We start from the raw sequence: 11,511 nt of genomic DNA, 5'->3' as shown, positions 1-11,511 counted from the left end.
TTTATATACCTAATGTACACATGTTCTTAGATATCTGTGAACGTTTGTATGAGTGAAGCTGTTTGCAAAAATTTCTGGTACTCCTGCTTTTAAGTTTACCCATGGATGATTATGAACATTTGCTTTGTTGCATCAGTGGCATTTGCAAGGTGGAAGATAAGGTCTGCCCATGGAAGCATATTATTATTATTAATATTATTATTAATTAGCATTCTTGAGCGCATGGCTACCCTAAGGCATCCCAGCGCTAACAGCAAAACAGACAAAGCGAGGCAGTTACCAATTGATCTTCTGGGAGAGCCAGGTTTTAAACCCTTTCCTAAAACGAAGGTGGGCAGTTTCTAAGCGCAAATGTAGGGGAAGGGAGTTCCACTTCTTCGCTACGTTGTATGAGAAGGACCGACCCCCGCTGCGCATCCTCTGGATGTTACGGATGATAGCTATATTTAGATTCGCCGAGCGGAGGGGTCTCCTTGGCTGATACACCTTGATAAGTAGGTGGTGGATGCGAGGGCCTGACCCCCTTAGGATCCTATGGGCAGTGCACATGACCCCAAATGTGCTCCTCTTCTCTGTGGGCAGCCAGTGTAGGGACTTTAAGCTGGGCAAGGCTGACTGTGTTCTGTGGGCTCCTGTCAGGAGTCTGGCGGCACAATTCTGTGCCACCTGAAGCTTCCTTAGGGTGGATTTGGGTGCTCCTACATACAATGTGTTTCCATAGTCCAGGCGCGAGAGTACTACGGCCTGGACCATAGTTCTCCTTGCTGTTATGAGGAGTAGAGGAAGGACTTTCCGCAACATTCTGAGGGTGCCATGACAGAGACCGGTGACTGCTACTGCGTGCTGGTCAAAATTGAGAGCCTTATCCAGCCATACGCCCAAACTCTTTATTTTGGGCTTTGGGACTGGGGGGGTGGGTCCGAGACAGATGGGCCATGGCAGTTTGGGCTCTTTGTTAGCTGTATACCCAAGATACATTATTTCCGTCTTGTCCCCATTAAGTTTGAGACATGTCTGTTGCATCCATTTGGCTACCTTCTCCAAGCAGGACTCTAAATCAGCTAGGGTGTTGCGTGGGTGGTTTAAAGATACCACCAGCTGGGTGTCATCTGCATAGGTGACAACCTTGACCCAATATGGTTGAATGACCTCCGCCAGTGGCTTCATGTATACATTAAAAAGCATCTGACTCAGGGAAGATCCCTGAGGGACTCCATAACTAAGAGGTAGAGTCCTAGAGGTACATTCCCCTGCATAAACCTGAAATGTTCTGCCATTGAGGAAGAACTGGATCCAAGAAATGGCTCCTCCTACCACCCCAGCTCTCCTGAGTCTCTTTATGAGGATGTCCAGATTCACTGTGTCGAATGCGGCACTAAGATCAAGTAGGATAATGGCTGCTGCACCTCCCTGATCAATTGACTCCTTGGCTTCTTCGACCACGGCAATCACGGTTTCCCATGTTGGGGGTGGAAACCCGTCTGCGAATGGTGTAGAAGCTCATGGGACTCTAAAAAAGATGATAGCGTGACATTTATATGCCTCTCCACGATCTAAGCATAGGCAGCATGGATATGGGCCTAGGCCGCATGGATATGGGCCGATAGTTGCTTAGTACTTCTGGGTCTAAATGTGGCTTTCTCTGCAGGGCTTTTACCATGGCTTGTTTCCACGCAAGTGGCACCAGTCCATTATTAATGGAAAGATTTATCACATCCCGGATGACTGGTAATACCGTATCTTTTACCTTACTAAGAATGTGGGTGGGGGTGTACAGGGTCTATAGGCCAACTTGATTTAATTTGCCTGAAGATGTCAGTTATAGTATCTATATCCAAGAGTGGAAAGTCCTCCAGAGTGTACTTAGTGGAGTCAACATACCCCTTTCTTTCAGAAAGTTCACACGCTATATCGTTGGTTGTTGGGGTGCGACGAACACTAGGGCCTGGGGAAACAGGAAAGGCCTTGTATATTATCTAAATTTTTCCCTGGAAAAATCCCGCCAGTTCATTACATGTATCGTTAGTTAGACCTGTTTAGGTTTCCAGGGGTGGGAGCTCCAGCAGTGTTTTGTCGATACAGAAGATTTATTTGGGGGCATTTGCTGCTGAATTAATCTTTTCTTCAAAATATTGTCCGTTTGCCTTTTTAATTTCTGCTTTGTACATTTTTATGGACTCACTGTATGCCTTTTTTGCTGGACTCACTAAAGTCTTTTCTCCATCCCTCACTTCTTCTTGCTTCTCCCTGGTTTTAGGATTTCTGAAGATGTGAGTGCCGGTCTTCCTTAGTGCTCCTCCACCCTCACTGCTTAGGTGCCCAGAACAAACTTGTTCTGTGGTTTAGGATAAAAAAAAATGAGAAAGGGGCATGGGGAAACCACACACTAAACCTCAATAGTGGAGGCAGGCCTTGCAAGCACAGTGCAGTTTCCTTTTTTGGGGTCAGGCCCACCTCCAAACACCAGCCAGTGTTGTAAGTCTCCCATCTGCAAAAAAACATAACCATTTCACAGAAGGGCAACAATTAAAAGCTAAGCAAGAGGAACTCCCCGCCGTGTAAAAGAAAAATAAATGCTACCCTTTGTGGAAATCAATAGCAGGCTGCTTGTGTCAATGAGTTCCAGATGGTGAAAAGTCTAAGTCGTCCGAAGGGAATACTCCAGAAGCGCTGCTAGCGAACCCCCTACAGGGCTCACTACAGTCTCCCAGACTTCGCTCTGAGGAGGAGACGACAAACCCAACTTCATTGGTTGGACCTTTGAAATTGTAAGTCTGCAGTGAACACATATTGGCAGGGAGGAAGTGCCCAGCATAGGGAGCATCAGTGAATGTCCTCGGTACTAAGAACCGCGTGGACCATGTTTCTGAAGGTGCATTCTGGAGTTTGAATCCCCTGGACTGCTTCTTCAGATCTTGTATTAATCCTGTCATGCAGTTCTGACCTTACTTTGGAAAAAGACAACCTGCTTAAGGCGTCCTGCATAGCCTCAGATTGGGCTTAAGCCCATTTTATTCCTTGCTGTGAGACTGAGACGGGCAGTTGAAAAATAAACCCCCAACACCTGATGTTTGTGAACATCATCTGAACTCCTCAAACCCTTCACCAGGGATGGAGGTGGGCAACCGATAGATCCCTAAAGTGCAGATGAGACAATAGTTCTGCATATTAACCACTTGCTGACCTTTCTACCAGCATTTCTTATTTTTATCCATTTCATTTCAACTATTTCTTCACCTGCTGTGTGCAGCTACCCAGCACCGTGTTGGTTAGCAAGCTTGCAAAGTCCAGTGATATTTCTTGTCACTTGTGAACCCAGTGTGCTAACGTGATTGTGAGCCCTATTACTGGACCCTAGACACCCCCACTGAATAAATATTTGAATCCAAAGACCCCCACATTACTGGAAGTTGGGGACCCAGGAAAAAGTATTTTCGTTGACTTGAACCGCAAAATACGAAAACAAGCATTTATCAAAACAACTACATAATTGATAATATATTTTCATGAATTTACAAACAAATACACAAAGTCAGAATTTTCATTTTAATGGGGAAGTTGGAGCGTTTCTAAATTCAATTTAGGCCGCTCATCTACCATACTGTATTCTGCTGGATGTATTTGCGCCGCTCCCACTAATCGATAGGAGGACACTAACTCCCCAAATCACAGTTAAAGAACCACTGCTCTAAATGATAAACTTAAAGGGTGTTGAAGCGTTGCAATTACCATTGATACAGAGTAACCCTTACTGAGGCTGGAAGAATGTGATCCTCCATTATTGATACAGTAACTCTTTAGCATTGGCAAACATTGGGAGTGTTCGGACTACAAGTCATGTACTGTACTATGCAGGTTATGTGCATTTACAACCATTATTTTGCTACTGTGATGAATTGTGTTTTAAATTGATTCTGTTATGGTTTGCACAAAAATGTATTTAAGACGAATGAGATGTTATTATGAGTGTTGTGAACATCACTATGGCTTGACTTCTACACTTTTATTGTGGTAACTATGCTGCCTGTACTTCGTCTTGACCCTCACACCTCCCTCCAGGAGAACTGTGGAGAACTCTGCCTCTGTACCCAGAGAGTTGTCAACCCTTAAGTGACACCCCGTCTGTTGTAGAATACATATCTTGAACGGTGATTGCTAGAGACACCGAGCTTTCTATCTCTAAGTGAGCCTAGTGATATATATCATTACCTTCCTCAGAACCCCCCCCCCCCCCCCCGACAAAAACTTACATAAAAAGTGGGGATCATATTTTAAATCATTATTATTAAGGCAAGCTGTTATGTGCAAAGTTTATACATTTATTCACTTACAGCTTTAATAAATGTCCACAATGCAGTTGATACATGTTGCTGCTATTGTACAGTCCTTGTATTATACATATGTATTACATCGAATCAGGTTCAAACAAGTGTTCCACTATATTAGCAGTAAAACTGTAATTATAGGTTAACTATTTGACATACCTAATTGAAAAATAAATTCATACATTGTCACAGATATCAGCAGCTCAAAGTATAAAACATTAAAGTGTGCCAGTTAACAAGATTTAAAAAGCACAGTATTGGTAGTTACGTGTTGTGTACATGAACAAACGTGTCAGGATTTGAACTCTCCACTGAGGGGACTATGTAGTGAAAACTACATAGAATTTCCACCTTTCCTTTACATTTACTGAAGTGAACTTTGTGATCTCAAAAGCTGATGCACTATGTCATATTCTTATTATTTTTGTGATCAAACATAAGGTATTTGTTACCTACAGGACACAGAATACCCTCCCATTGAAATACAGTGAAGTTATTTATTGCCTCTTGGGGACTGCTGACAAAGGTCACACGTTGTGACTATTCAAGAGAGCAGCCACACCCTGGAATTTTAACAGTTGGCAGGCCAGCATTGAAAGTGTCCAAATGCCTTGCAATAGGAATACAGTCTAAACTGAAGAATTTGGCTGGAGTTGTTCTGTGCATCTGAACAGCTGAAAGGAAGAAGCCATACTGTTTAATTACGGTTAGTGATTTTTTTTATCCTTAGCTATTTAGTTCAGAGTAGGAGATGGACCAACAGCAACGCAGAGACGAGGAGCAGGCCGAGGCAGACACTGATCCGTTGGCTGCTACTTAGGCTTTTGGCGTTGCAGTTGTTGGAGAAGCAGCAATTAACACTGACACCAGGGACCTTGGCACCATCCTCTGCAGCCCGATCACAGAATGACTTGAAGGAGCAGGACTTCATTACACCATCTGAAAAAGAGTATATTATTGTGAGAATATTATTGTATACAATTATTTAGGTTCTTGCAGAGATAAGGCATACACAAGAACCTAAAAGTAGCTTGCTGCTTAATGAAGCACATCAGGTTTTTAGGTCTCGTGACCTACAATGCGCGCAAGCGCATTGAGGGATCGAGAATTCAAGTGCTCGATATCCTCGTCAAACCAAGGGCTTCGTTCCTTGCAGTTTTCTTGAAGTTCACGTGGCCACAGGCACGCAATTTTGGGCCATAAACTCTGTTCCCCACAGCCTTACATTCATTTCTCCTCCCCCTCCCCAGCCAGCTTCCCCCAGGCCGTAGCAGCACTCCTCCCACATTCCCATACTTCAAAGGCTTATCACTTCACACGGCCGCAGGCCGTTCAAGGCTTATCACTTCACACTGCCGCAGGCCGTGCAACCAGAGCACTTCAGTTGGTGCGCAGCCCCCCTCCCAGCACTACCTTGTTACTCTCGGCAGCCAACTTTCGTTTCATGGTGGAACAAACCTCACTGATAACTATCGTCTATTGTAGCGAACAACACCAGGTTCAACTTGTGACTTCAGGCGCTACACGCATCTTTGCAGGGTGTGTGCACAACCTAACGCCATTTTTTGTAGCTACCTTTACGAGTATCATTGGGTATTACGACCCTGTCTACGTGCCTTGAAGTAGCATCCTGATGGCTGAAGGCGCTTGCTCACAAGTCCGCACTCGATGCACTCTCTTATCTTCTCCTTCCTGCTACCCAGGCTCCGCATTTCACCCATTGAAATAACTTTAGAGCAGCATAAAAGGGTATACAAACAAAGTAATGTAACTAAACAGAACATATATTCTTAACTAAATGTGGCATATACATGGATAATATATGGAACGTATGTAAGCATAACATACCATATGTAGAGTGCAGAGTGCAGATTCAGAGTGCAGATTGTGAGTGCAGATTGTGAGTGCAGATTGTGAGTGCAGATTGTGAGTGCAGATTTAGAGTGCAGATTGTGAGTGCAGATTGTGAGTGCAGATTGTGAGTGCAGATTGTGAGTGCAGATTCAGAGTGCAGATTCAGAATGCAGATTCAGAGTGCAGATTCAGAGTGCAGATTTAGAGTGCAGATTTAGAGTGCAGATTTAGAGTGCAGATTGTGAGTGCAGATTTAGAGTGCAGATTTAGAGTGCAGATTCAGAGTGCAGATTCAGAGTGCAGATTCAGAGTGCAGAGTGCAGATTTAGAGTGCAGATTCAGAGTGCAGATTCAGAGTGCAGATTCAGAGTGCAGAGTGCAGATTCAGAGTGCAGATTGTGAGTGCAGAGTGCAGATTTAGAGTGCAGATTGTGAGTGCAGATTGTGAGTGCAGAGTGCAGATTCAGAGTGCAGAGTGCAGATTCAGAGTGCAGAGTGCAGATTCAGAGTGCAGATTCAGAGTGCAGATTCAGAGTGCAGAGTGCAGATTCAGAGTGCAGAGTGCAGATTCAGAGTGCAGATTCAGAGTGCAGATTCAGAGTGCAGATTCAGAGTGCAGATTCAGAGTGCAGATTCAGAGTGCAGATTTAGAGTGCAGATTCAGAGTGCAGAGTGCAGATTTAGAGTGCAGATTCAGAGTGCAGAGTGCAGATTTAGAGTGCAGAGTGCAGATTTAGAGTGCAGAGTGCAGATTTAGAGTGCAGAGTGCAGATTTAGAGTGCAGATTGTGAGTGCAGAGTGCAGATTTAGAGTGCAGAGTGCAGATTTAGAGTGCAGAGTGCAGATTCAGAGTGCAGAGTGCAGATTCAGAGTGCAGAGTGCAGATTCAGAGTGCAGATTCAGAGTGCAGATTCAGAGTGCAGAGTGCAGATTCAGAGTGCAGATTCAGAGTGCAGATTCAGAGTGCAGATTCAGAGTGCAGAGTGCAGATTCAGAGTGCAGATTCAGAGTGCAGATTCAGCATTCAGAGTGCAGATTCAGAGTGCAGAGTGCAGATTCAGAGTGCAGAGTGCAGATTCAGAGTGCAGATTCAGAGTGCAGAGTGCAGATTCAGAGTGCAGATTCAGAGTGCAGAGTGCAGATTCAGAGTGCAGATTCAGAGTGCAGATTCAGAGTGCAGAGTGCAGATTCAGAGTGCAGATTCAGAGTGCAGATTCAGAGTGCAGATTCAGAGTTCAGAGTGCAGATTCAGAGTGCAGATTCAGAGTGCAGATTCAGAGTGCAGAGTGCAGATTCAGAGTGCAGAGTGCAGATTCAGAGTGCAGATTCAGAGTGCAGAGTTAGAGTGCAGAGTGCAGATTTAGAGTGCAGAGTGCAGATTTAGAGTGCAGAGTGCAGATTCAGAGTGCAGAGTGCAGATTCAGAGTGCAGATTCAGAGTGCAGAGTGCAGATTTAGAGTGCAGAGTGCAGATTTAGAGTGCAGAGTGCAGATTTAGAGTGCAGAGTGCAGATTCAGAGTGCAGATTTAGAGTGCAGAGTGCAGATTCAGAGTGCAGAGTGCAGATTCAGAGTGCAGAGTGCAGATTCAGAGTGCAGAGTGCAGATTCAGAGTGCAGAGTGCAGATTCAGAGTGCAGAGTGCAGATTCAGAGTGCAGAGTGCAGATTCAGAGTGCAGATTCAGAGTGCAGATTCAGAGTGCAGATTCAGAGTGCAGATTCAGAGTGCAGATTCAGAGTGCAGATTCAGAGTGCAGATTCAGAGTGCAGATTCAGAGTGCAGATTCAGATTCAGAGTGCAGATTCAGAGTGCAGATGCAGAGTGCAGATTCAGAGTGCAGAGTGCAGATTCAGAGTGCAGATTCAGAGTGCAGAGTTAGAGTGCAGAGTGCAGATTTAGAGTGCAGAGTGCAGATTTAGAGTGCAGAGTGCAGATTCAGAGTGCAGATTCAGAGTGCAGAGTGCAGATTCAGAGTGCAGATTCAGAGTGCAGAGTGCAGATTTAGAGTGCAGAGTGCAGATTTAGAGTGCAGAGTGCAGATTTAGAGTGCAGAGTGCAGATTCAGAGTGCAGATTTAGAGTGCAGAGTGCAGATTTAGAGTGCAGATTGTGAGTGCAGATTGTGAGTGCAGATTGTAAGTGCAGAGTGCAGATTTAGAGTGCAGATTGTGAGTGCAGATTGTGAGTGCAGAGTGCAGATTCAGAGTGCAGAGTGCAGATTTAGAGTGCAGAGTGCAGATTCAGAGTGCAGAGTGCAGATTCAGAGTGCAGAGTGCAGTTTCAGAGTGCAGATTCAGAGTGCAGAGTGCAGATTCAGAGTGCAGATTCAGAGTGCAGAGTGCAGATTTAGAGTGCAGATTTAGAGTGCAGATTTAGAGTGCAGATTCAGAGTGCAGAGTGCAATTTTAGAGTGCAGAGTGCAGATTTAGAGTGCAGATTGTGAGTGCAGATTGTGAGTGCAGAGTGCAGATTCAGAGTGCAGAGTGCAGATTCAGAGTGCAGAGTGCAGATTCAGAGTGCAGAGTGCAGATTCAGAGTGCAGAGTGCAGATTCAGAGTGCAGATTCAGAGTGCAGATTCAGAGTGCAGAGTGCAGATTCAGAGTGCAGATTCAGAGTGCAGATTCAGAGTTCAGAGTGCAGATTCAGAGTGCAGATTCAGATTCAGAGTGCAGAGTGAAGATTCAGAGTGCAGATTCAGAGTGCAGATTCAGAGTGCAGAGTGCAGATTCAGAGTGCAGAGTGCAGATTTAGAGTGCAGAGTGCAGATTTAGAGTGCAGAGTGCAGATTCAGAGTGCAGATTCAGAGTGCAGAGTGCAGATTCGGAGTGCAGATTCAGAGTGCAGAGTGCAGATTTAGAGTGCAGAGTGCAGATTTAGAGTGCAGAGTGCAGATTCAGAGTGCAGATTCAGAGTGCAGAGTGCAGATTTAGAGTGCAGATTCAGAGTGCAGAGTGCAGATTTAGAGTGCAGATTCAGAGTGCAGAGTGCAGATTCAGAGTGCAGATTCAGAGTGCAGAGTGCAGATTTAGAGTGCAGAGTGCAGATTTAGAGTGCAGAGTGCAGATTCAGAGTGCAGAGTGCAGATTTAGAGTGCAGATTCAGAGTGCAGAGTGCAGATTCAGAGTGCAGATTCAGAATGCAGATTCAGAGTGCAGATTCAGAGTGCAGATTCAGAGTGCAGATTTAGAGTGCAGATTCAGAGTGCAGAGTGCAGATAGAGTGCAGATTCAGAGTGCAGAGTGCAGATTTAGAGTGCAGAGTGCAGATTTAGAGTGCAGAGTGTAGATTTAGAGTGCAGATTGTGAGTGCAGATTTAGAGTGCAGAGTGCAGATTTAGAGTGCAGATTGTGAGTGCAGAGTGCAGATTTAGAGTGCAGAGTGCAGATTCAGAGTGCAGATTCAGAGTGCAGAGTGCAGATTCAGAGTGCAGATTCAGAGTGCAGAGTGCAGATTCAGAGTGCAGAGTGCAGATTCAGAGTGCAGAGTGCAGATTCAGAGTGCAGATTCAGAGTGCAGATTCCGAGTGCAGAGTGCAGATTCAGAGTGCAGATTCAGAGTGCAGATTCAGCGTTCAGAGTGCAGATTCAGAGTGCAGAGTGCAGATTCAGAGTGCAGAGTGCAGATTCAGAGTGCAGATTCAGAGTGCAGATTCAGAGTGCAGATTCAGAGTGTAGATTCAGAGTTCAGAGTGCAGATTCAGAGTGCAGATTCAGATTCAGAGTGCAGATTCAGAGTGCAGATTCAGAGTGCAGAGTGCAGATTTAGAGTGCAGATTTAGAGTGCAGATTTAGAGTGCAGAGTGCAGATTTAGAGTGCAGAGTGCAGATTTAGAGTGCAGATTCCGAGTGCAGAGTGCAGATTCAGAGGGCAGATTCAGAGTGCAGATTCAGAGTGCAGATTCAGCGTTCAGAGTGCAGATTCAGAGTGCAGAGTGCAGATTTAGAGTGCAGAGTGCAGATTCAGAGTGCAGAGTGCAGATTCAGAGTGCAGAGTGCAGATTTAGAGTGCAGAGTGCAGATTCAGAGTGCAGATTCAGAGTGCAGATTCAGAGTGCAGAGTGCAGATTCAGAGTGCAGATTCAGAGTGCAGAGTGCAGATTCAGAGTGCAGATTCAGAGTGCAGATTCAGAGTGCAGATTCAGAGTTCAGAGTGCAGATTCAGAGTGCAGATTCAGATTCAGAGTGCAGATTCAGAGTGCAGATTCAGAGTGCAGAGTGCAGATTCAGAGTGCAGAGTGCAGATTCAGAGTGCAGATTCAGAGTGCAGAGTGCAGAGTTAGAGTGCAGAGTGCAGATTTAGAGTGCAGAGTGCAGATTTAGAGTGCAGAGTGCAGATTCAGAGTGCAGATTCAGAGTGCAGATTCAGAGTGCAGAGTGCAGATTTAGAGTGCAGAGTGCAGATTTAGAGTGCAGAGTGCAGATTTAGAGTGCAGAGTGCAGATTTAGAGTGCAGAGTGCAGATTCAGAGTGCAGATTTAGAGTGCAGAGTGCAGATTTAGAGTGCAGATTGTGAGTGCAGATTGTGAGTGCAGAGTGCAGATTTAGAGTGCAGATTGTGAGTGCAGATTGTGAGTGCAGAGTGCAGATTCAGAGTGCAGAGTGCAGATTTAGAGTGCAGAGTGCAGATTCAGAGTGCAGAGTGCAGTTTCAGAGTGCAGATTCAGAGTGCAGAGTGCAGATTCAGAGTGCAGATTCAGAGTGCAGATTCAGAGTGCAGAGTGCAGATTTAGAGTGCAGATTTAGAGTGCAGATTTAGAGTGCAGATTCAGAGTGCAGAGTGCAATTTTAGAGTGCAGATTTAGAGTGCAGAGTGCAGATTTAGAGTGCAGAGTGCAGATTTAGAGTGCAGATTGTGAGTGCAGATTGTGAGTGCAGAGTGCAGATTCAGAGTGCAGAGTGCAGATTCAGAGTGCAGAGTGCAGATTCAGAGTGCAGAGTGCAGATTCAGAGTGCAGATTCAGAGTGCAGAGTGCAGATTCAGAGTGCAGAGTGAAAATTCAGAGTGCAGATTCAGAGTGCAGATTCAGAGTGCAGATTCAGAGTGCAGAGTGCAGATTCAGAGTGCAGATTCAGAGTGCAGATTCAGAGTTCAGAGTGCAGATTCAGAGTGCAGATTCAGATTCAGAGTGCAGATTCAGAGTGCAGAGTGAAGATTCAGAGTGCAGATTCAGAGTGCAGATTGAGAGTGCAGAGTGCAGATTCAGAGTGCAGAGTGCAGATTTAGAGTGCAGAGTGCAGATTTAGAGTGCAGAGTGCAGATTTACAGTGCAGAGTGCAGATTCAGAGTGCAGATTCAGAGTGCAGAGTGCATATTCAGAGTGCAGATTCAGAGTG

General features: G+C 45.3%; 1 protein-coding gene across 1 annotated transcript in view; it reads right to left on the bottom strand.

Annotated features, from left to right (window-relative positions):
- Window positions 1–4,264: 4,264 nt before the first annotated feature.
- The window catches only part of LOC144753553 (uncharacterized), a 168,988-nt gene continuing 161,741 nt past the window's right edge, over window positions 4,265–11,511 (bottom strand). The window contains exon 3 of the mRNA XM_078641203.1: window positions 4,265–5,264. Coding sequence (XP_078497329.1) covers window positions 5,065–5,264 — 200 coding nt within the window. The 3' untranslated portion in view covers window positions 4,265–5,064. The remainder of the gene's footprint in view (window positions 5,265–11,511) is intronic.

Source organism: Lissotriton helveticus, chromosome 5_1 (genome assembly GCF_964261635.1).
Source record: "Lissotriton helveticus chromosome 5_1, aLisHel1.1, whole genome shotgun sequence".
Classification (NCBI taxonomy): Eukaryota; Metazoa; Chordata; class Amphibia; order Caudata; family Salamandridae; genus Lissotriton; species Lissotriton helveticus.
The sequence above is the reverse complement of the archived record's forward strand: the minus strand, read 5'-3'. Positions and strand labels throughout refer to the sequence as shown.